Raw genomic sequence first — 23,143 nt, 5'->3', positions numbered from 1 at the left:
TTGGTTAAGAAGAAGAAGCTCTGTCTATGATGCAGGAGTCCAATGATCGAAACCCTGAAGAATTTGTTTTCTCTTCTGGTATTTTGGTCAAAGAGCGCAAAGTGTCAATTATTAAATGCTAAATTTTATTCAAAAATGTATTTCTTAATGATGAAAGCTAAAATGATTTTACTGTATAATTTGTCAGTCTAAACATATTTATAAAAGTATTGAATGTTGCGTATATGGTAGACTAATCAACTGTCAAGTGGGATTCCCGTGTTCGAATCTGATGACAGAATATTGTTTTCTGCGTTCATTTTGGTAGAGCAAAAAGTCGTCCCGGTGAACACTAAAATGAGAGCTTTGGTGACCGTAAAAATCTGTGTATTTGAGCAGTTTTTGCCGGTCATCAACACCTGCTAAAATCATCTTTTAGTCGTTATTGTAGGATTTCAGGACAGAATGAAGAAATCCTAGTAGTGTTGTTGGGATGAATAAATATCCTTTAAAAGCCATTAGTGTGCTGTTTGGGTTAGGCTTTTTGCGACGATTTACAATCTCTCCAGTCCAGTTTTCTCCTTCCGTACTAACACATAGACGTACCCTAGATGTATACGGAGTATACTGAAACGGATGTGGGGCATACGTGATTGATATCCAAAAGACGCTTCTTACATATCCTTTTTTCCCTTCCCTGCATGTACAGTATCCTGCACAAAAAGGTGAACACCGATTTATTTTGAAAAAGCCATCTGTGGGTAGAAAATATGAATAGTTTACCTTTTTAAGGAGAGGTAGGGCGGTTTTGGCGCAAAATCATCATAAGGGGGGTTGGGTAATGTCAGTCCAGACACTTTTTTTTTTGCCCTAGGTATTAAATGTCTGGAAAAGTGTAGACTGTATCATCGGTAGACTCCCCTACCCCCCGGCTAAGTAGAACTATTTTTGCAATACAAAATAGTCTTTCCATTACTCTTTATTGTCATTATCGGGTCGGGTAATCGGGTAGCATATGGAAACACAAAATTATTTTATCAGTATGCTAGCTATTAGTCATCAAACTGTTAGTGGCATGTTCGATACGTTTCCGTTAACGACGCGGGAGTTCCGCGTTCGAGGCTTGTTTGCGTTAATAGTATTCAGAGCGAATTTAACTATTGAATATAATTAGATAAAATTTTGATGAGACATATAACATTTAAAATTTTGAAAATAGTATTTAAATACGGAAAAACCATGTAAGAAATTGCCATGGAAACGAGAAAACCATTAGTTAGCTCGCATCCTTACATCAGTGTGTGCTGGGAATACTTGCCGTTAGGCATAGCCAAGAATTTTACAAAGTTTTATCATTTTTCTACTCTACTGGTCTACGCGAGACAGACTAAAGGAATGGAAGTTTCGTTTCTATGGCAACTAAACATTTGTTGTAGGCGGATTTGCTTAACCAACAAAAACAAAAGAATACTTTAATTATATCATTATTAAGTTATAATAATATAATATAAATCACAATTTATTAAAAAATAACAATTGGAATTAATAATATATATTAAATATATTAATTATAATAGTGACTTATTAAGTATTCTTTTAATGAAAACGTTTCAAAACAAAAAGAATGCCTAATGATTTGCTATTGTAATAAATAAATCTAATATTCATAAAAAGAAATTATATATTATTTTATTTCAGTTAAAAAATTTTATATTAATTAAGTATAGTAAAAACTTTTCTAACTTAATTATCATAGACCTACAATACTTAACTTAACAATACTTTTTAAAATGTCGTAATACTAATAACGTAAATACTAAAATCACTTTATCAACTAAATAACCATTTAAATATACTAAATACTAAACATTTAATATTAAATATACATCCAACAACTAGATTTGAACCTAGATCCTTTATTTTAACAATTCAGTGCTATACCACTGAGCTAGCAGAGTAATAAATCCTTTTAAATATTTTGCAATATCCATATACGTATTTAATCTATATTACCAATTAATGACGGCAACATTGCATTCCAACAGTTGGCAACATTGTAATTTAAACAGAACATTTATTCAGTTTACAAGTAGATACAGATCAGTTCAGTATACTTGCTTCTCTGAATTAAGTAAAAGTATAGTAACAATAAAGTATATTTGGTCGGGTAAAATAGACTTTATCCGAAGGATTGACTATCTGGTTTGGTTTGGGAGGGTGGAAGAACCACGAGATGTCACGTCTGACGATTCAGCCTGATTTGGCCAAAAACACAAAGTATTTATGGGGGGAAATTTTTACATAGTAAATTATACAAAAATACACTGAATCTAACGTCATGCGCCAGACGTTTGATTCGGTCGTTTTCAACAAACCAGACAAATTTTTAAGTTTTCCTAAAAACCACCAACGCTTTCCTTCGCAAATTCTGGAGTTGTTGTTCTTCGTTTGAACAGTGAATTTTCTTTTTAAGAAAACTTTTAAATTTAACTCCATCCTTGTGATTCTTTTCACAGTTTCGTACGCAACACTTCATCTTGTTAAACGTACAAGTTTGACGTTTATAGAGTGAACAACTATACACCAGCTAGCTAAAGAATTCGGGTTCTTCTGCTAGCCGGGTCGATCACAAAAAAGGACTCTTAAACAAAAATTAACTACAAATAAATTAGACTTAAAAGGAGATAGAGGGAAAAATTAGGTTATCACCAAATGAATAGCGAATCCACTGTTAGGTACAACAGTGAGGTAAAACATAGTTATAGAGAAGAAAACAATATTTTTAAAGTGAAATGGTTGGTTTTCCCATAAGACGCTGTGGACAACGTACCACAGATTGGACACAAATTTGATTTTCGCATTTGCGGAGAATGCGCAACTTAGGATGTCCAACTGCTCCATTCTTATTTGCCTCTTACTTCTTTATTTTTAACTGTCTGTCCAAGGTTCTGTCTTGCCGACATTCTTGTCACTGAATCAGAGGATATGCCAAGTTATTAGTTTATGTCATTACGTATTTTAAGAATGTTCAATAACTTAAACACTTACCGTGGGTATTATACAAGTTCTTCAGAACGCACAGAAATAAGAAACAATCCGATTTGTAGAGAACTAGAGATATACATTAAAGAAACTTGTGGTTTAATGAAAACACACACGAGACAAGCAGAGGACGAAAAATGCAATTGAAAGTTTTGAAACTAGAAAAAGCTATTGCAAAACGTTTTGCAGGTGCAATAACGCTGTCAAAATGAAGTTACTTTCGATTCATACACTGTAGCCAATTTACAAACTTCAAATCTTAAAAAAAAGTATTTTGTATTTGTATTTGTATTTTATTCACTTTCAGCGTAAACGACCAATACAAATACAAATATTTTAAATAAAAATCAGCCCAAATACAAATACCGAATAAAATACGTATTTTAAGTATTTTATTTTAAAATACTTTTATTTTAATACCCAAATACGATACACTGTACTATACTATACTATACTATACTATACTATTCGTTAATATTTTTTTTCTTAGCTCATGGAACTCCCATTGATTGGTACAATTTTTGCCGTGAAGTTTCGGAAGATGTAGTAATTAACAATTCTGAAAAGATTGGTGGCTTTGGTATTACGGTAGAAATAGACGAATCGAAACTTGGCAAAAGTAATCTGTTAGATGCTGTAATGATTTTAGTTATTGTAATTAAACGTTTTTATAGGAAAATATAATCGAGGCAAAAGGGTAGAGGGAGTATGGGTTTTTGGTGGAGTTGAAAGAATATCTGGAAAATGTTTTCTTGTAGCAGTGAGTGATAGATCGGCAAATACGTTATTGGATGTAATCAAAGAATGGATTCTACCTGGTTCTATCATTATATCTGATTGCTGGAAAGCATATGAAAAAATAGAGTTAGTTTTTACTTATATTTATTTGATGTATGTTTTATTGTTAATAATTGTTTGTTTTTAAATTAGGGAACACAACTACATTCATCTGAAAGTTAATCATAGCTTGCATTTTAAAGATCCCGAAAATGGAGCACATACCAACCAAATAGAGGGTAAATCAATTTATATTTAGTCTAATTAGTAATAAGTTATTGTTTTTTTCAGGTTTGTGGAATTTAGCCAAAAAAAGTCCTCCAAATACAAACAGAAGCAAAAAAATGTTTGCTGGTTATTTAGCAACCTTTATGCTGCGTACCAAATGGAAAGGAAAAGATTGCTTTAAGTTATTTATGCAATATGCAGCTAAATTGTATTGTGAGGAATCTACTACAGACGCAACTGAAACAAAACGGTTAAAGAGTGCTTGTAAGGAAAACATACTTTACTTTATTTTACTTATGTTACAAAAAATTAATATTAATATTAATCATTCGGAAAAAAAATTGATTAGGAATTGGTGTTTTGTCAACTATGTATGTGGAGAATTTTAGGTTTGGGGACTCTACACTGAATGTAAAGTTAGATGCCTATGAAATAGTTTTTTTAATGTGTTAGTGTCGATTGAAAAGTAAAATTTATTACCGTATTGTTTAATGGGGTGGAGCAAATTGGGTGATTTGTTGTTTTTTCTTCCGTTTGAATTGATATTTCAGTTGAGTTGATTATTGTTTTTGATATTAGTTCCTAAAGTTTGTTGTTTTTCTTGTAACTAGCAATAGAAAGTTTTATTATAGTAATAGATATATTTACATCAGTTAATATTGATAGGTTTTGGAAAGCTAATTTGAGATCCGGTTTAGTTGAATTTGTATCTTCTTTTCATAATGCTAATGTCATTTTCTAAACCAGAAATCGAAAAATAGTATGAAGTTTAATATATTTGTTGTTATTAATAATTATTACCGTTTCTAATTTTTTAGTTTCTTCTTCAACAATACTCCCTTTATTATTTAAAAATACACCCATGTTTTTCATGCACAATTGTCTGAGCATCTTAGGCAGACTTAAAAGAAGCTCACCGATTTTGGAGCGCGCTCAGAGCTATCCGCTCACACCCGTAAAAAGAGCAAATCGCGCTCTCCGCTCACCATTTGAAAAAAAGAGCGCGAGCCGCTCGCAAAAGCTCTTTTTCCGCTCTTCAAAATTTTGTTGCTGGATGTTGACTGAAAATTTCCGTTTCTCATATACATATTCCATTTTTACATGTGTATTGTAATTGAATACATGCAGTATTTTACATTTTTGAGTTTCAGTTAAGGCTTTTTTTCAGAATTGAATTCTTATTTACTTTAACTTAGTAATAATTTTACTTAGTTTTAGAAGGACTAGTCTTCCAGTTTCTTGAACATGTGCCATTTTGTTTTAAGAAAACCAGTCTATCAAAATTTGCATCAGATAAATTTGTACGCTTCGGTACAAAAATCAAGCTAGCAACACTAAACAGGCGCTCACAGGCAGCAGAAGATGGCATTGCGCTATTGTACTGTCTATAACAAAGAAATTTATTGGAATTAGTTTTTTACGTTAATATTTGAATTATTAATTTCTACATGAATATTTGCTTGATTGTTTGGTAGCGATTGAGATCCTCAAGAATACCGTAGCCGTCATTGACGTAGCGATCCACTTCGCCCAGTTCCGCAGAGGCCTTCCATTTCAACCCGTTCAAGAACCGGGAATTTTTCCTTGGTTGTGAAGCAGTTTCACTTAAACTAGCTGTGGCGGTGTCTTCACCCTCGATGCTTTCATTTGCCCTATTCAATCCACAGGAAAAACAGTATTATTATTTAAGCACAAGTCAACCAATAAACAATCGAATTTTAACTTACAAATTGCTGACGCATCTCTTTACTCCTTTTTCGAGAAGTTTAACGTATTCAGGTTTCTGTTCCTTGGTTAACCATGATAATTTAAAGCGGGGATCACTTATAGATGAGAGACGGAGATCGCTGTTTAGGAAGAACGATTGAAACCTTTTCTCTATTCCATCTGAAAGACAGTTCACAAGCGGTGTGCAGTGGATGATGTTTCTATCTTCTTTGAATTCGGCAATTTTTTCCTTCAAAATCGTGAGAACGGGGAGGACACACCCAGCTGACATTTTTTCCTCATTTTGAAAGACGTCAAGGGCTTCAGTTAGTGGCTTCATTATCTTAATATATTCCCTCAAAAATTCCTCTTCCAAAACAGTAAGTTTCTTCAGTTTGAAGTGATCAAAGGCCATAGCAAGGTTATCTCTATTTTTCGTCAAAAAGCTTTCCACTTTAACCAAAGCATCAAAATAGCTGTTCCACCTGGAATAGATAATCAGTATGCCAGCAATTTATCAATAATTTTAATACAATGCAAATTCCTATTTCTTACCTTGTGGCGTTGTGGATCACGAAAAGTTCGCCCATTGTAGCTTTGATGAAATTGGATGCTAAGGAGGAACGGCTTTGTTTATTCCAGATTGCCGTAAGCTTTGCATCCACACTGCTCTTCAATTTTTGAAACCGTACACTGTCAATATTCTTCACATCAGTTGTGGCCACCAAATTCAGGGAATGACAGCTGCATCTCATGTGGGGAGGTAGATGAATATGATCTTTAAGGCATAAGTCATCGTCAGCGTCACCAAGATCTACCTCCTCTGGTCCACAATTCATAATGTCGCCTATATCAATAAATACAAAATCGTCTTTCTCGTCTTCGTCATGGGACATATCTTCATCAGCGGCTGGGTTTTTTTCAGGTGAAGAAGGTCGTTTGAACATGTCAAAGGCTTTTAAAAAGTTCGATCCATTGTCAGTAATGGTGCAGTTTACTTTGGAGCAAATCTTGAATTCTGTGTGCATATCTGATATGGCCTTGCCAACAACATTGTATGTGTGGGAACCGTAAATTCATCTAACACCCAAACACGCACTGCGACGATCAAGATCTTGTCCCATCCAATGAACTGCCATTCCCAAAAAGCTACGTCGCCGTGAAGTGCAGCAGTCTGCTGTGGTGCTGACATAATCAGCTTTGTCAAGTTCAAAAATCAAATCTGCTTTACTCTTGCTGTAAGTCTTCTTTAATAGTTCCACCATGAAGGGGCGACTCCTTATAACAAGTGGCCCAGACAATCCACCAATGAGGTTCTTGAATGCTTCCTTTTCGACTTCACTGAAAGGAAGGAGGTCAGCAATCAGGTGGTTCTGTAAAAGTAAAAGTTGAAATCATGAATAAGATGAGATCAGATGAGATAAGACTATGACTAATGTGAAGAAAAACTAACCAGAATAGCTTTGTCCAAATCTTCTTGTGTTCTAATCTGCTTATACTTCCAAGAACTATCCAAATGATTCATTATAGAAGGCTGATTAGCCTTTTTTACTTTTCTCGTGGTAGAGAGTCCAGTGTAAGATTTGCCAGGCGTGTATTTATTAGACTTCTACAATAGCAATACAATCAAACCAAGAAGCATGGCACTACTCTACTCTGAATATTGTTGCGAATAACACGGCTTTTATACAGAATTGCAAGTGGCACATTGGGTGTGGCTTAGATAGCGGTGGCGCGCGGTCACTTGGTCATGTGGGCGTTGCCTTTGTGTACACCTTGCGTACACTCAATGTCCGTGCAGATTTGCCATCTTCTGTAAAGCGTAAATAATGCAGTTGGCTCGTTACATTCCTTCCCCCCTGTACAGCAGGATAAATTGGTCCTCCAATTTTACCTTTGTGTGCAGACTACAGGTCTTAGGAAGGCAACGTGAATTGCGCCAAAAAATATATAGTTATAAGAAGCGTCTAAACTATTATAGCATTGATAACATTTTGCGCTTATTAAAATAATTGGGTGTTATTTTCTTTTAGATGATGTCTGGCTGTTGGTACACTTGTTTTTTCTTTTTAGCACTCGGAATTTTCGGAATAGATTTCGAATGCTAGTTTCGTCATCTATATAGTCCTGTGCATACTTCCCGTCCGCATTGAGGTTATCATCTCGAGCTCCTCGACGTAACAATATTTCTATAATATCTGTATGCCTGTGTCTTACAGCTATTTGTAATGCAGTTTCCTTTGATGTGCGTGATCTTCTATTGATGAATTCCGCTGGACACACTTCCGCGACGAATTTGTTGTTATATTTAGCAGCATAATGGAGCACTGTTTCTTCATCCAGCGTTTGGTGTACAATAATGCGATCCATCCACAAATATTTAATACATTCCATATTATTGAGAGCTATAGCCACTAGTAATGGTGGCTCTCCCATGCTGTTTTGGATGTTGAATGTATTACCGTGATGGGATAGAATACGGAGTAAATGGACATTATTATCCGCTGCTGCTCGGTGTGCTATTGTCATCCCCTCCTCGTAAATATTGCTATCAGCTCCGTATTGAAGGAACATATCCGTCACATCGTATCTTTCTTTTATCACACTCCCGTGTAATAATGTTGTTCCATTGGGGAAAACAGTGTCCAGAATCTGTTTTATGTTTTTCCCAATTTCTCTTGCTTCTAGTAGGTGATTTCTGATCATTTCTCTTGATACTTCCAGCAAATTGTAGTTGAATTCTCCTTTCATCAACATCGTTATGGCGACGATTCTTCTTCGCGTTATCTCCGTGTCCATAGCTGGGAATGTTTTCATCATACAGTTTTTACAGTAGGCCGTTTGTGTAATTAAGGGAACTGGTAAGGACCACGTTTCCTGTTCTTCTTCGTTGTTGATTACACTTACTGTCTTACAGTTGGCGGCCATTTCACTGTCTGACGACGATGGGTCTAAGTCACTTTCTATTTTACTGTAGTAGTAACCCACTTTACTCGATGATGTTTCTTCTTCTTCCGTTTCTGATGGTGATATAGAACTTTTCTCTTGTATAAATTCACAATCGCTTTCACTATTGCTGTATCTTTTCTTTTGCATAAATTCACAATCACTGTCACTTTTGCTGTATCTTGTTACGTCTTCTTCCATACTTATATTCCGAGATATCTGCATACTTTCACTTGCGTTCGCACTAATTTGTATATCACTTTTAACTTCATTACCCATTAGATTAGCTAAGAGTTCGTCTTCCCAGTCGTTTCCTGTTGGTAGCGTTTCACTTATTTCCAATTGCGGAGTATCTTCTTCAATCCAAGTCATCAAGATTTCATCACTCCAGTCAACATTTGTTAGTTCTACGTTTTTCTTGGTTGGGTCCATTTTTTTTTTTTTAAATGTATCTTTCCGTGGAAGGTGGGTAATACAACTAAAAAGTTTTTTCTTGCTTGTTTGTCTGTTATATAGTTGGAGTACCTACCCCTTAACATGCTCAAGGTTGCTTACGATTATCTACTAAAGAAATCTACTTTGAATGTCAATGTTTTTTTTTTTTTATTGTTTTTTTTATGTCCTTTGTCTTTTAACTGTCTGAGTCTAGTCTGAGAAGTTTTTCTACAGTATATGTGAATGTTTTCTTTAATTGATCCCTCCTTTTTGCAAAAAACTTTTTATGTAAATGTTAGATTTTAACGACTCCTCCTTATAAGGAGTTTCAGTCTCGTACGCGATTTCTCTCTTTTGTAAAATGGACTTTGGAATGTTATTTCTTCCCCCCCTCTTTTATTGTTTTATTATTTTTTTATTATTGTTATATATTTTTTTTTTTTTTTATTAAGATTGCGTCAAGGCGATCAAAGTAGTCTGGTGTAGCGTCTTCTTTGTTCTTCAGTTGTCGCTTGACTGTCTTTGCCGTTTGTTTTTTGAATCCCCCATTTCCCGTCATTATGTATACGTTGGATTTCGTTTCTCAGCATCTTGCTGAAATTAGAATGGCTTTTTCACTTTTTCACCCGTTGATCTTCCAAAATCCGTGTTGTGAATTTCGTCGCTTCACGACTGCCGATGTGCAGTTGTTCGATGAGTTGTTTAACACGGTTCGGAGTGGTGTATCCTTTCCCGTTGCTCCCGTATCCGTGGTGCAACCGGTTTGGTGTAACGATTTTTACTACAAGTAAGTCCGTTTTTTTTTCGTTTGTGTTATTTTTTTCTTGTTTGATGGGATTCTTTTCTTGTTTTGTTATTTTTGTTCTATTTTCTTTTAGTTATTATTATTTTTATTATTAAAAATAAAATTAAAAAAATTTTTTTTTTTTTTTTTTATATAGTGAATATCCTGGCTACGCCCGACTTCGCGATGTTCTTCCACTGCTGCACGCACGGTTCTTGTGGTGGGCAGAATCCGGAGATGATATTTATCATCCTTCAGCTTCGGTTTCCAATTTTTATCCGGAGTTGACGTATGCCGATATCCAAATACGACTTGAGCATCGCCAAGTCCGATTGGCTGTTTTGAATCATTTGAGTGATTCTGCTGAGGAAGATTGATTTGCTTTTCCGTCGGTGTACTCTATTTTTCACTATGGTTTTGTTTTGTGTTTTGTTTTTGTATTTGTTTTTGTTTTAACTACTAATTGGAAATAAAATCCTTTTCTACATCTACGATTTTTTGGTTGTTTTTTTTTTTTTTTTTTTTTTTAACGTTATTTGTTAATTGTACGTTTTAAATGGTCTTCTGGAGTACATCTGCATAGATCCTCCCACACCATTCCGTATCCAACGACATAGCTGCAGGTCGTGTGGCTACCTGTACATTCCTTGTTTTGCTCGTTTTCCCATTTTAATTCTTCGATAGGGTACAATTTTCCTTTCTTTGGTGCACTTGGTGTGTTTATCGACGTAAGGGTTTCTTTTGGTGTTTCTGTTGCTAACGTCATTAAAGGTGCAAATTCCCTAATGAACGGTTTTTCATTTGCTCCTCCAGCGCTGTAGATGGGTTCTGGTATCATTGAATCCATTTCTTGACCATCACTTTCGCTCACGTTACGTGATTGCTTGCGTCGTTTGAAGCTTTCCTTAATCCGTGGAATAGGATTACAGGCAATAAAAATTCTTAGACAGATGAGAAATAGGATGAATCCTATCGCTGAGAGAGCCATGATTTTTAATGTATCAAACCAGGAAAACATGTTTCCGATTTGATTGTCCTGTTCTTCTGTTACTAGGATGTCAGGCAACTCTTTGCCTTCGCCTTCATTGATTCGTCCCACCAGGTCATTTAAGATGTTCAGCTGTTCCATTTCCATTGTTCCATGAGCTGGATGGTTCCTTAACCCATAGTCGAAACTGTTTAAGTGCAGTTCTTCGAACTCTGCAATTAAATCCAGATTTGAGGTGTGTATGGTCGCCTCTTGTTTAATCCAGTCTCCTGCTGTTGCGTTATGTTGCCACGTATGAGGGTATCCGTTGATGTTTATCAATTGTGATTTCCAAAAACACTCTGAATACGGATGAATAGACCATCCGTCGAGTCCGATCGTACAGTTGTTTTTTCCGTAAATGAAAAATGGCTGGAACCCACACTTTGTCTCTTTTGCTGATAGTGATATCCTTTTTGGGTCGCATTGTTGCAAGGTCATGGCTTGACCAAAACCATATATCCTTGTACACATTGGAAGTCCGAGTGCGGCGGCTGCAAGCAATCCATTTGTTTGGGCTAAGATTATGGCTTGCGTTCGTTTTATTTTTGATAGGTGACAGTACACATCTCGAATTTCTTTTGCCAATTTATTGTCGTGTTCAGTTTCAATACTGATTTTGTATTGCTCGTGCATTTTTCCAAGCTCGTATTTTATCAAGTCACTTAGCTCCTCAGTGGATTTTGGTAGACCGTTACTTGTATTAGCGTCATTTAGCGGTCGATAGTCATCTACTACAATTTCGCGTGCTGTATTTTCTTTTTGTTGTGTTGAAGCCTTCAATTGATCATTTGAATTGTTGTCTTGAAATTCTGACTTATCACGGGTTGTATTGTGTTGTCTCTCAATTTTTTCTATATCTTCTTCTTCGTTATCCTTTGATTTTGTTATTCCAGTGGTTGTTGTTTCACTTGACTGTTCTCTTATTTGACTTGGTGTGGGATATTTTAGGCTTAGAGTTGGCTCGGTGGACGAATTAATTTCAGTTTGGTTAGATGTTGGTTTTATTGCGTCTGTCGTTGTGGTTTCTATGTTAACTTTTTCTGTAGTTGTAGATGACTTTGTCGTGATAGTCGTTTTGAGTGATGTACTAGTTAATGTTGTTGATGCGGTTGTTGATGTTATTGTTGGTAATTTCTCTGCTTCTGTTGATTTTGTAGTAGATTTTGATGTTGTAGTTGATTTGGGTGTAGAGGCTGGTATTTGTGTGATAGTGGTTGTTTTTAGTGTGGTAGTACTTGGCTTTTGAATGATGGTGGTCGGTTTTTGTGTGGTAGTGGTCGGTTTTTGTGTGGTTGTGGTCAGTTTTTGTGTGGTTGTGGTCGGATTTTTTGTGGTTGTTGTCGGCTTTTTTGTGGTAGTAGTTGATTTTGTTGTTGTTGTTCTGAAGGTTGTTGTCGGTTTTGTTGTGGTTGTAGTCGGCCTAATCGATGTTGTTGTTGTTTCTGTCTTCGCACTTGTTGTTACCTTGGCTGCAATGGAAGGTATGACTGATTTATCTGTTGTAGCAGTCATGGATGTTGCTGACTTTGTCGTTATGGTCGAATTTTTAGTTATTCCTTCCGTTGCGTTTGTTTTATAGTTAATCTCCTTTGGATCACGATGGTTTAATGGTGGCAAGATTGGTAGATTTCTTCCAAATAAGGCGTGTTGCGTATGTAGAGATATTATTGCTGCTGCAGTCAATGTTCTAGGTTGATGTGGATTCCGGTACTCGAAGCTAAAATGTTGTTTCTGGCTTGTTCCATGACAGTGTCCCAACGATAATTTGTCGATCCGTCTTGTTAGGCATTTCCGGTCCGAAGCGCCTGAATGAAGTCCTGTTCTATCACTTGCCATTAATTGTCCTGTGTGATCGAATGTTCCCCAGATGGAACTTTTATCTGAGCATTCGTGCAGGATGAGCATCGTTGTGTTCGCTTTAATGCAGTTGTTTGTGTTAAATGGTCTTATCGTGAAGTCTGAGGAATATTCGAAGGCTTGGCCCTTGCTAGATGCTTCGCTACAGTTAGCCACGGTTGTTTGTGATTGCACCAAGGGGTCATTACTTGTTAATAATTTTTGTAGGCTTGTTTGACATTTGATCCAGTTAGGATCGCATGCTTCGAGTGTTATTGGTTTGTTAACGCCATTGTGTGTTAAACATTTTTCATCGGGTGACTTACCATGTTTCATTAGTCCCCATCCTATCATGTCCCATATGATGTTTCCTCTCCCATGGTTCCGCTTCAATAATCCTCCGAAAATTGGCGAACTGACGGTCGTTGTTACGGATGTCCTCTGTTCCAACTGGATTTCTTCGAATTCGTCAATGGATGCATCTGGGAAATTGTCCAACACATCCGGGTTTGTTGTTAGGATTTCGATAACCCATTGTTGACTTTCACTAATTGTTCCTTGTCTACTGCATGTTTTCAGTGTTGCCCATCTAACTCGTCCCTCTTCTTCATCATGTAAGGAGATGCATAGGCCTGTTTCCAGAGAAATCCATTGGTAGTTGGTTAAATCCAGGATCCACCTTGATGTGTTTTCGGTGCAATTTTCTGCCATAATTTGATTGTTTTCATTTGCCACGATGCAGATGTTAGTGTTCATAAGCCTTATGCTGTGATCTACGATGTATTCGAATTTTGTTCCTGTTGGCAAAGGATCTTGGATATCATATTGGTTGTGGACTGATACTTGCGTGTTTATTGATGAGCCATTAACCATGAGATACGCAATTGTATCTTTTTTAATCATTATTCCATTTTCTTCTACGTTTGTTATTATAGGATGTCCCAATCGTATCGATCCCCATGCATACGATATGCTGTAAAGTCTTTTTCCCATAGCTTCTTTTTTAGCACGATTGTCAAGAAATTCAATTTCGTTATTAGTCGACCGTTTTACTTTGTTTGCTACTGGATCTGCGTATTCATTGCAAGACCATGTATCTACATTTACTTGGTTCTCACAGGATGGTAATGAAATTTTAAAATTCTTGTATAACTTTGTGGTCGTCTCTACTGGAAAAATAAGAAATGTTAGAGGCATCCCTACTACTTTAAATCCAGGTTGGGCAAATTCTTTATTATTTATATCTGGTTTGTTAGAGAAAGTTATTTCTATCTGCTTGTTATTATCTAGAAGACGGCTAGTATTTACATTAATCATTGAGTTTGTTAATTCTATATACCCTTCACCTTTAAAAATAATTTGTGAATTTGATGAATTTGTTGATCTATCTCCCCATACTATGGTGTTATGATTTTGTGTATACTCCCCTTCTTGCTGAGTGGTGTTTAAGAATCCAAATGGGCTTTCCACTAAGCTTTCTGGTGTCTCTTGTTTTAATGTTATCTCTTCCGCTAAGCAATTTAATGCATGATATTCTTTGATAGCATACCACTTCCCTTCCCCTGTAGGAGTTGATGTAAAACTCAACGTTGTTGTTCCTGCCTGCATAAGATTACCACCGCATTTTTTATTATTTACCATCTCCCAGCATTCAATCGCCGAGAGTAATTTTGTTTCCTGTGAATAAACTGTGTCAAAAGACCCTATCCAGAAAGATCCGGTTATTTTCTTAGTTTTTATCCATTGTTTGCAAGTCCATCCTTTCCAAGTTTTTACTGGGTTTTGTTTAGTCATTAGCGTATAATTTGTTAGGTATCTTGGTTGATGGTTAGTGCTGGGGTTTTGGCAATAGTATGGTGAGTTAATATCTAGAATTCCTCGTGTTTTAACATAGTTGCAATCGCATACAGACGAGAAGATTGTGTGGGTTGTTTGCAATGTAGTTAGAATGCAAAAGAGTAGTAACTTTTTCTCCATCTAAAAAAAAAAATTAATTGCTTTTTAGAAATTGGATGCCTGATTTCTCGATCTTAAATTATATCGTGAGGTTGTCCTAAAGTCAGAATTAGTCTGGTCTATTGGATTGGGGAATAGCATTCTTGGATCTAAGAATGATATTATGGGTTGTTCCAGTCCAAGTTGCTTTTTAGGTCTCCCTGGTCTTCGTCTAATGGCTGTCATTTCTGCTTTTCTCGCTTCGATCTCTTGTTCTTGTTTGGTTGGAACATCTCGTGCCATATAAGGTTTAAGTCGGTTGCAGTGAACAATCGACTTTTGTTTTTCATTTGTAATGTTTTGGATTTCGTACGTAATTTCTGAGAAACCGCGTATGATTTTAAATGGACCATTCCATCTATTTATAAATTTTCCGGCTTGAGGTGGTGCTTTTAATAGTACCAGATCGCCGGGATTGTACTTGACACTTTTTGTCCCTTCATCATAATACTTTTTCTGCTTCGTTTGAGCTTTGAACAAATGTTGGTTCGCTAATTCTTGTGCCTTTTTCCACTGGCGAGTATATTCTTCATGTTGATTTCCCTCCATTTCGTAATGACGGTTGATCTTGATGTCGTTTGGTAAAATGGGTTCTCTTCCGTAGAAAAGGTAAAATGGGCTATCTTTCAGAGTTGCTTGTTTAGACGTGTTGTATGCGAATGTGACGAATGGCAGATACCTGTCCCACTCCTCGGGTTCGTCTACCACATAACAAGCAAGCATATCACATAGCGTTCTATTAAACCTTTCTACCAATCCATCGGTTTGTGGATGATATGCAGTGGTACGCATTTGTTTTATCTTAAATAATTTACATATTTCTTGAACAATATTTGATAAAAAATTTGTTCCTTGATCTGTCAACACGATTTCTGGGGCTCCATATTTTGTTATTAACTTATTTACTAGAATATTGGCTATTGTTTGTGCGGTTTGGTTTTTCATTGGAAATGTAAAAACAAATCTACTGGCATAGTCTGACAATACTAAAATATATTTATATCCCTTAACACTTTCTTGAATTGGTCCAACTACATCCATTGCAATTCTTTCCCATACCCTATCTACTGGTGGCAAAGGTTGCAATGGTGCTTTACTCGTGCCAAATGCTTTTCGTCTTGCACACTTTAAACAACTGTTAACGTATGCTGTGACATCAGATCGCATATTAGGCCAAGAGTATTGCCTTTGTAGTCTTGCTAGAGTTTTTGTTATTCCTAAATGTCCTGCTAATATGTGATCATGATTTTCCTCCATGATTTCTCTTATTTTCACAATGGGAACTACTATCCTTCCATATTTATCAATTAGTTCTTGTTTCTCATTTAACTTATATCCATTTATATTTCCTTTTTTATTGCCGTTCTGTATCTTTTTAAGGTTCTCTATTATTCTTCGGCAATAGTTATCTTCATGCTGTAATTCAGTCCATTCTTTCTCCAAATTATTAACCTGGTGTTCTATTTTCGATTCTACTTTAGCAATGGGTAATATTGGAATACGACTAAGAGTGTCGGCGTTTTGGTGTGACTTACCAGGTCGATATCCGATTACGATGTCAAATTCTTGTAGTTTCAATGCCCATCTTGCTAGTCGTCCTGCCGGTTCGGATTTGCTCATCAACCATTCTAAAGGTCGATGATCAGTGAATACCGTAAACTTCCGGCCGTATAAGTACGTTCTGAATACATCTACAGCATGAATGATTGCATATGCTTCTTTCTCTGTTGTTGACCATTTGGCTTCACGATCGTTCAGATGTTTAGAAGTATACGCGATGACGACTTCTAGGTCGTCTGATTCACTGTGATCCTGTTCGTCGGTCGCAGCTGAATCCGCTGATTGAGGTGGAGATTGTATTTGTGCCAAGACTGCTCCTATTCCGTATCCTGATGCATCCGTATAGATGATAAATTCGCGCGTGAAATTGGGATAGCTCAGAATAGGTCTAGATATGAGGCAGTTCTTTATACAATTAAAGGCGTCCCTTTGTTCCTCCCCCATTTCCATTCGACTGACTTCCTTGTCAGTGCCGTCAATGGATGAGCTTTATCAGCGAAAGCTCTGATAAATTTTCGATATTAGCTTGCTAGTCCCAAAAATGAACTCAATTCTTTTGTGTTTTTAGGTGCAGGGTAATTAATAATTGATTCCAATTTTTTAAGATTTGGTGTTATGCCTTGTTCTGATACTATGTAACCTAAATAGTCCAACTTCTCTTGAAAGAATTCGCATTTTTTTCGTTTTAGTTTTAAACCCGCTTTTGTCAACAATTTAAAAACTTCTTCTAAATGTTTTATATGTTCGTCAATCGAACAACTGAAAACAATAATGTCATCTAGATAAACCAATGCAAACTTAAAAAGTACATCTTTCAGGATGTTATTCATTGCTCTTTGAAAAGTGCTTGGTGCATTTGTTAATCCAAATGGCATACGATTGAATTCATATTGTCCAAATTCACATATAAAGGCTGTTTTATATTTATCGCTTTCTTCTATTTCTATTTGCCAGTATCCGCTTAATAAATCCAATGTTGAAAAATACTTTGAACCGCACAATGCATCTACGGTATCATCTATTCTAGGTAAGGGATATCTATCTTTTATTGTTATTTTGTTTAATTGTCTATAGTCAATGCACATTCTCATTTCACCATCTTTTTGTTAACCATTACGATTGCTGCTGAGAATGGACTATGACTTTCTCTTATTATTTTATTTTGTAGCATATTATCAATCTTCGATTTTACCGTATTTTTTAGCGTTTCAGGCGTTCTACGCAGACGCTGATTAATTGGTGCGCTAGTTCCCGTATTAATGAAATGTTTGACATTAATAGCCAACCCAAGGTCTGATTCTTTATCTGCAAACAATCTTTCGTTTTTTACAAGCAACCATTCAATTTTTGTTTTTACTTCATTAGGAAAATTGGGTATTTTAAAGTCCTCCTTTTCTAATTTTCTATTTTCCTGGTTTGATAAATCTAATTGACTAAAAGCTTCTAAATTAATGTAGTCTTTTGTAGTTAATGGAAGTTCTTCTTCTTCTACATTGGATAAAGGCCTTAGAGGGATATTTATTCCCACTTCGGAAAAAGTTATGCTATACAATGGCAATATACTCTCGCAAAAACTATGTTCTACTCCATAGTGATCATAACTGATCTGCTTATTTTTAGTGTTAATTTTTACGTTATTGCTAGCCAAAAAATCTAATCCTAAGATACAATTTTCATTAAGATTTTCCATTACATAAAAGTTGTGGTTAATGAAATGATTCTTATTTATTGTTATTTTAAATTCATATTGGCCTAATGATTTTAGCTCTTGTCCTGATACTGTCCTAAATATCGGATCATCGCTATTTATTATTTGTTTTAAATTTTTATTACTTATGTTAAAATAAAAGCTAGATGAAATTAAACTTGCTGCTGCACCAGTGTCTACTAAAGCTTTTGTTTCTTTTTCACAAATTCTAATTGGGATACGTATAAGTTTAGGTATTTCCGCCGTAAAGTTAGGTTTTACATGATAGTGATTAATGCTATTAGAATTATAGAGTGAGTGGTTTCCTACATTTGACGTCGTGGTTGACGGTTGATACGTGCCATATCTGTCCAACATTCTCTTGCAATGTGTCCTTTTTTATTGCACTTGTAGCACGTAATGTCACTGTTTTTCGCTGGTTGTGTGTTGTGAAAAGGTTGACCTCGTGGTTGATACTGATCACCAGTCGATTCACGCCATGGCTGATTTTGAGGGTTCCCAAAATTTGAGGGTTGGTAAATATTTCTTCGCGGTTGATACAAATTATTCTGAGGCCGTTGAAATTGTCTTTGGTTTAATTGCCGTTGGCCATTTTGATGTGGCCCGTATGAATAAGGTGTCTGGCGTTGCGTTGTTGGGTCTTGAAAACTTTCCCTTCCCCTCTGGGCGTTATAGTTTTCTCTATATGGGCTGGCTTCTCTGCTTCTGGAAAAACTTGGTTCTCGGCTGCGTGAGTAGCTTGATTCGCGGCTGTTTTGCTGATTATTGTTAAATCGCACTCTCGGATACTGTGGTCTTGAATTGTGTTCCCGTGATTGTGATCTGCGGGGCTCGTATTGGTCAGTTGCTGCTATGACTGCAGTTTTTTCCTGTGATATTTCATTTTTATTAGCACATTCCATCTCCAAAATTTTCTGTCTTAATTTCTCTATTTCGAAATCCTGTTGCTTTCCATGGTGTGCAATGCCGGCAATGACTGCTGTTAGTTCTTTGTCGTCATTGTTTTCTTTGTTTTGCAAGATCTGTTCCGAAATAAACAGTTGTTTGCATAGTGCATCGAAGTCGTTGGCATCTTCTGGCATTCGTAGGTAAAGTTCCGTTTTTATTTTTGGTAAGATCCCTTGGATTAAAATTTTAATTTTGGTGGTATCCCGCATCTTTTTTACTTTACTCAAGAGCTGGTCTTCCACAACTGTCTTGTTGTGGTCGAGTTTTTCTTCTTTTCCTTCGATTCCGTCGTATAGGTTGTTTAATCTTGACACGAAAGCTCTGCAGTTTTCTTCCGGTTTCTGTTTTAGCTGCAACAATTTTTTCTTTAAGGCTGCTAGATCATAGGCGTCTTGGAATCTTGCTATGATTGCTGATCTCCAGTCGTCGTATTCAAGTTCATCTCCTTGCTCCGATACGTATTCTTCGTGCCAATCCAGAGCTTCACCTTTAAGTCTGTCTGAAAAGAAACGTAATTTTTGGGTGTCGTCCCAATTGTTGTTTCTTGCTACGTGCTCAGCTGTTTTAAGCCACTCCGTTATCATTTTGTCTGTGCTTTTTCCTTTGTATGGAGGGATGGATTTTTTATCTTCTCGAGAGAACAGTTCCCCCAATACTTTTACTATTGGCTGAGTAAAGGTTTTGATCATGTCTATTTCTTCTGCGGTAGGGGTTTTTTCTGTTGATTTTCCGATTGGGTTGTGTCTCGAAGTCTCAGCTTCCTCGGAAGTTTCGTGGTCAAATCCCATGATTTTAAAATTTGGTTTCTCTTTGTTAAAAAGTTCGTTCTGTTTCTGCAATAATTCTATTGTTTTATTCTGGGCCTCTATTTGTTTTTTTAGAGTTTCAATAGTTTGCTGTTGCTTTAAAACGTGTTCTGTATCTAATTCGAAATGTAATGATTTGTCGTTTATTTCGCTTAGTGATGTTAGATCATTGATTTGTTCTATTAGTTTTGAAACTTCTCCTGTATGTTCTTCTGTTCTAGAATTGTCTGCGCTCTCTGCTTCGATGTAAAAAGCTTCTTTTTGCTTATACTCCACTAGACGTTCCTCAAGGCGTTGTATCTTGCTCTCTTGAGTTGAAATGAATGTTTCTTTATCTCTTATCTGTCTTTCGAGGTTTCTATTCCTTGCGGCTAATTCTAGTTGCCCTTTGTGTAGACAGCTTCTTTCTCCCTTTGTAGTTTCGAGAGAGTTTTTCAATTCTCTTACCTCCTTTTCTAATTCGTCGCTTCTTTCTTTCTGTGCCTTTTCTTGTTTCTTAACGGTATTATAACTTTCTAGGAGTAACTTGTTTTCGTCTTGGAGTTTGTTTATATTTTCTTGACCTTCGTTTTCCACGTGTGATGCGGTTTCTTCCTTCTTTTTCAATAGTTTTTTAAGGTATTCTTCGTTTTCTGCGTTTTTTCGAAGTATTTGTTCTAATTCACTGATTCGTTGATAAGTTTTTTCTAGTGAATTCTTTAAGAATTCGTTACTTTCTATTATTTTTTCGTTCGATTGATTAGGGTTCTTTTCTCTTTTTGCAATTTGTTTTTGTAAGTTAAAGTTTTCTAAACTGATTTCTTCTGTTCGTTTTTTCTCTGCTACTTGTTGCGCAAGGGCTTCTTCTTGTAGGACGGTGTTTACTTTTATTAAGAATTCTTTCTCTTTACCGTTAACAGTTTTTAACTGTTGTAAAAGAGTGTCTACGTTACTAAATTCTCCTCCGAGTGACTGAATCTGATCTCTTATAGTTTTTGTTGTTTTACTTATTGTCTCGTGAGTGATTTCGTCTGGCGTATTTAAAGTTTCTTTTAATATTGAGTACGCAAATTGGTATAAGGCGTTATGCGCCGCTGTATTTGCCTCTTTTTTTCTAGCTTCCAATTCTTTTATCGTGGTTGTTGTTGAAGTTGTTTGATAACTTTTTGATTTTTCCTTAGTATACTTGTATTCTATTTCAACTAATTCTTTCCAGCTGAGAATAAATGCGGCTCTTGGCGTTTTGATTTCAGAGTCAGGGTTTGTTATATCATGGGTTTTCAAATTTGGGTTTAGTGGTGGTGAAGTTTCGTTAGTTAAGTCTGGGTAAATGGAGTCGGTCCTGAGAGTAGTGTGTGGTAAAAAAGATTTCTGCATTCGCTTACCGTGATGGATTTTGTTGACCGACGCAAGTAGAAAGAGAGAAGAAAAAAAATTATTAGTACTTTATCCTCCTGATTCAATTATATTGTCTACTGTGTCGAAGTCTCTTATACCGGTGACAGAATCTTTTATTTCAATTTCAAGTCTCGTTGGGACCTCCAATTGTAAGATTTGCCAGGCGTGTATTTATTAGACTTCTACAATAGCAATACAATCAAACCAAGAAGCATGGCACTACTCTACTCTGAATATTGTTGCGAATAACACGGCTTTTATACAGAATTGCAAGTGGCACATTGGGTGTGGCTTAGATAGCGGTGGCGCGCGGTCACTTGGTCATGTGGGCGTTGCCTTTGTGTACACCTTGCGTACACTCAATGTCCGTGCAGATTTGCCATCTTCTGTAAAGCGTAAATAATGCAGTTGGCTCGTTACACCAGCTTGAACAGGATTAGATGACTGTCTTTCTTCGCTTGGTTCTTGGTTTCTTCTTTGCCAAGCAGAGTTAAATTCTGTTAGGTGTGTAGGGTGTATTGTCTAGAACGAACAAAAATTAGAATTTTTTCAGAATGGATGACTACGATAACAAACAACTTACTCTTATGTGCCTTTTGGCATTGTAGCCAGAATTGTTGGTAATGGCCAGAAGTTCAATCTCGCCTTTTTTATTAAACTTTGTTTTTGTCTTGTGGCATATGAGGCATTTAACTAAAAAGCCTTTGCCATTTTTTTTGTCGTACATGAATTGGAAGTAGTTGGATGGCAACTTAATTCTGGATTCATTCCAGCTTGTTGGTTTTTTCCCCCCGGGGTTTCCATTTTCAACTTCAACATGAGAAGAGGAATTTACACTAAGGAGAATTTAAAAATAGACAAATGAATTAGATACGACCATACAGGGAAAGGGAATCAGGGATACAGGCCATAAAGGATACATACAGCCAGTCAGCCACACAACATTGAAAAACACAACATTGATTCACTATGAAAATAGTTTTTTTCTACTTACGAGGAATTTGCAGGATTTGATTCTGATTCAGATTCCGAGCCATCAGAGGCTGATAGCGTGATTTTGTCAGCCATGCCTTTACTTAAATAGTTATATTTGCACTTGCCATTTACATTGCTTTAGATTTAGAAGTCAGCCTCTTGTTGTCTGCTTTGAAATTGACAAATTGCACTTGTCGAAAATATTGGTTGATAGATGGCGCCACGATCACGAGCTTCCGCTTTTGACTCGTCCGCTCCCGCTCTAGCTCGCGATTTTTAAAATAGAGCGGCTCTAGCTCGCCGCTCACCGAAAAACGCGAGCGTGCTCGCATTCCGCTCTAGCTCAGAGCGCGCTCGTTTCAACTCTGATCTTAGGGGTGGATCCTTTTAAATTGCGCCAGGCGTGAATCAGGTATTCTTATATTAATTAATTATTAGTTGAAAATTTTACTTATTTTTATATTTATTAGTTTTATGCTATTACTTGTTATTTCTTCTACGTATGTCGGGTTCATGATTTCCCGCTGGATTGCTCCTGGTTTTCCGCCTTTGCCAGATCGTTTGTGCGCTAAGAAATAAGTTTATTATTTGAAATATATTTTAGTTAAAAGTTATTGTACTCACTTTTTAAATATTCATTAGTGAATATTGAAGACATTAATTCACTTGTGAATTTGTACTTGGTGTAGTGGGAATTTTTAATGGTATCAATTGTCCAGTCTTCTGCTACTATTTCATTGACTTTTTGTTCAAGTTGTTGTTTAACACGCAATGGAATGGTAAATGGCTGTGTTGTGGGATATTTCTAAAAAAAAAGTTTAGTTAAGTTATTAGTTTGAATATGTTATTGAATATATTAACATATTACTGTAATTTCGTAGTTTTGTAAGGTTACATCAGATTCATCTTCAGATACATTGTTATATGAAGTTGAATCTTCCTCGTTGTTATTAGATTCAGGAATGATGTTTGTTGGTTGTTGAATTTGTATTTCTTTTTCTTGATTTTTC

General features: G+C 36.1%; 1 protein-coding gene and 1 long non-coding RNA gene across 2 annotated transcripts; both read right to left on the bottom strand.

Moving 5' to 3' along the window:
- Positions 1-10,430: 10,430 nt before the first annotated feature.
- On the bottom strand, positions 10,431-15,308 carry LOC123467619. Its single transcript, XM_045167485.1, has 3 exons — positions 15,162-15,308; positions 13,935-14,741; positions 10,431-13,877 (listed from the first exon to the last, which is right to left on the bottom strand). The coding sequence occupies exons 1-3, from the start codon at positions 15,306-15,308 to the stop codon at positions 10,431-10,433; spliced, it is 4,401 nt and encodes a 1,466-aa protein (XP_045023420.1).
- A 7,173-nt stretch (positions 15,309-22,481) lies between these two features.
- LOC123467615 lies at positions 22,482-22,898 on the bottom strand. The gene is made up of 3 exons (XR_006641817.1): positions 22,758-22,898; positions 22,618-22,701; positions 22,482-22,550 (listed from the first exon to the last, which is right to left on the bottom strand). It is a non-coding gene; the product is annotated as an uncharacterized LOC123467615 (long non-coding RNA).
- Between the last annotated feature and the right edge of the window lie 245 nt (positions 22,899-23,143).

The sequence above is a fragment of the Daphnia magna genome, unplaced genomic scaffold, assembly GCF_020631705.1.
Source record: "Daphnia magna isolate NIES unplaced genomic scaffold, ASM2063170v1.1 Dm_contigs206, whole genome shotgun sequence".
NCBI classification, from domain to species: domain Eukaryota; kingdom Metazoa; phylum Arthropoda; class Branchiopoda; order Diplostraca; family Daphniidae; genus Daphnia; species Daphnia magna.
The sequence above is the reverse complement of the archived record's forward strand: the minus strand, read 5'-3'. Positions and strand labels throughout refer to the sequence as shown.

Bases quoted from the DNA above. Each gene is read 5' to 3' on its own strand.
- LOC123467619 (XM_045167485.1), bottom strand. From the start codon at position 15,308: ATGGAGGGAAATCAACATGAAGAATATACTCGCCAGTGGAAAAAGGCA. The intron at 14,742-15,161 runs GTACTATTAAAA...TTTTTTTTTTAG, and splicing joins AGTACAATCCCGGCGATCTG to ATGGAGAAAAAGTTACTACT. The intron at 13,878-13,934 runs GTAGAGACGACC...CCATCCTGTGAG, and splicing joins TAACATTTCTTATTTTTCCA to AACCAAGTAAATGTAGATAC.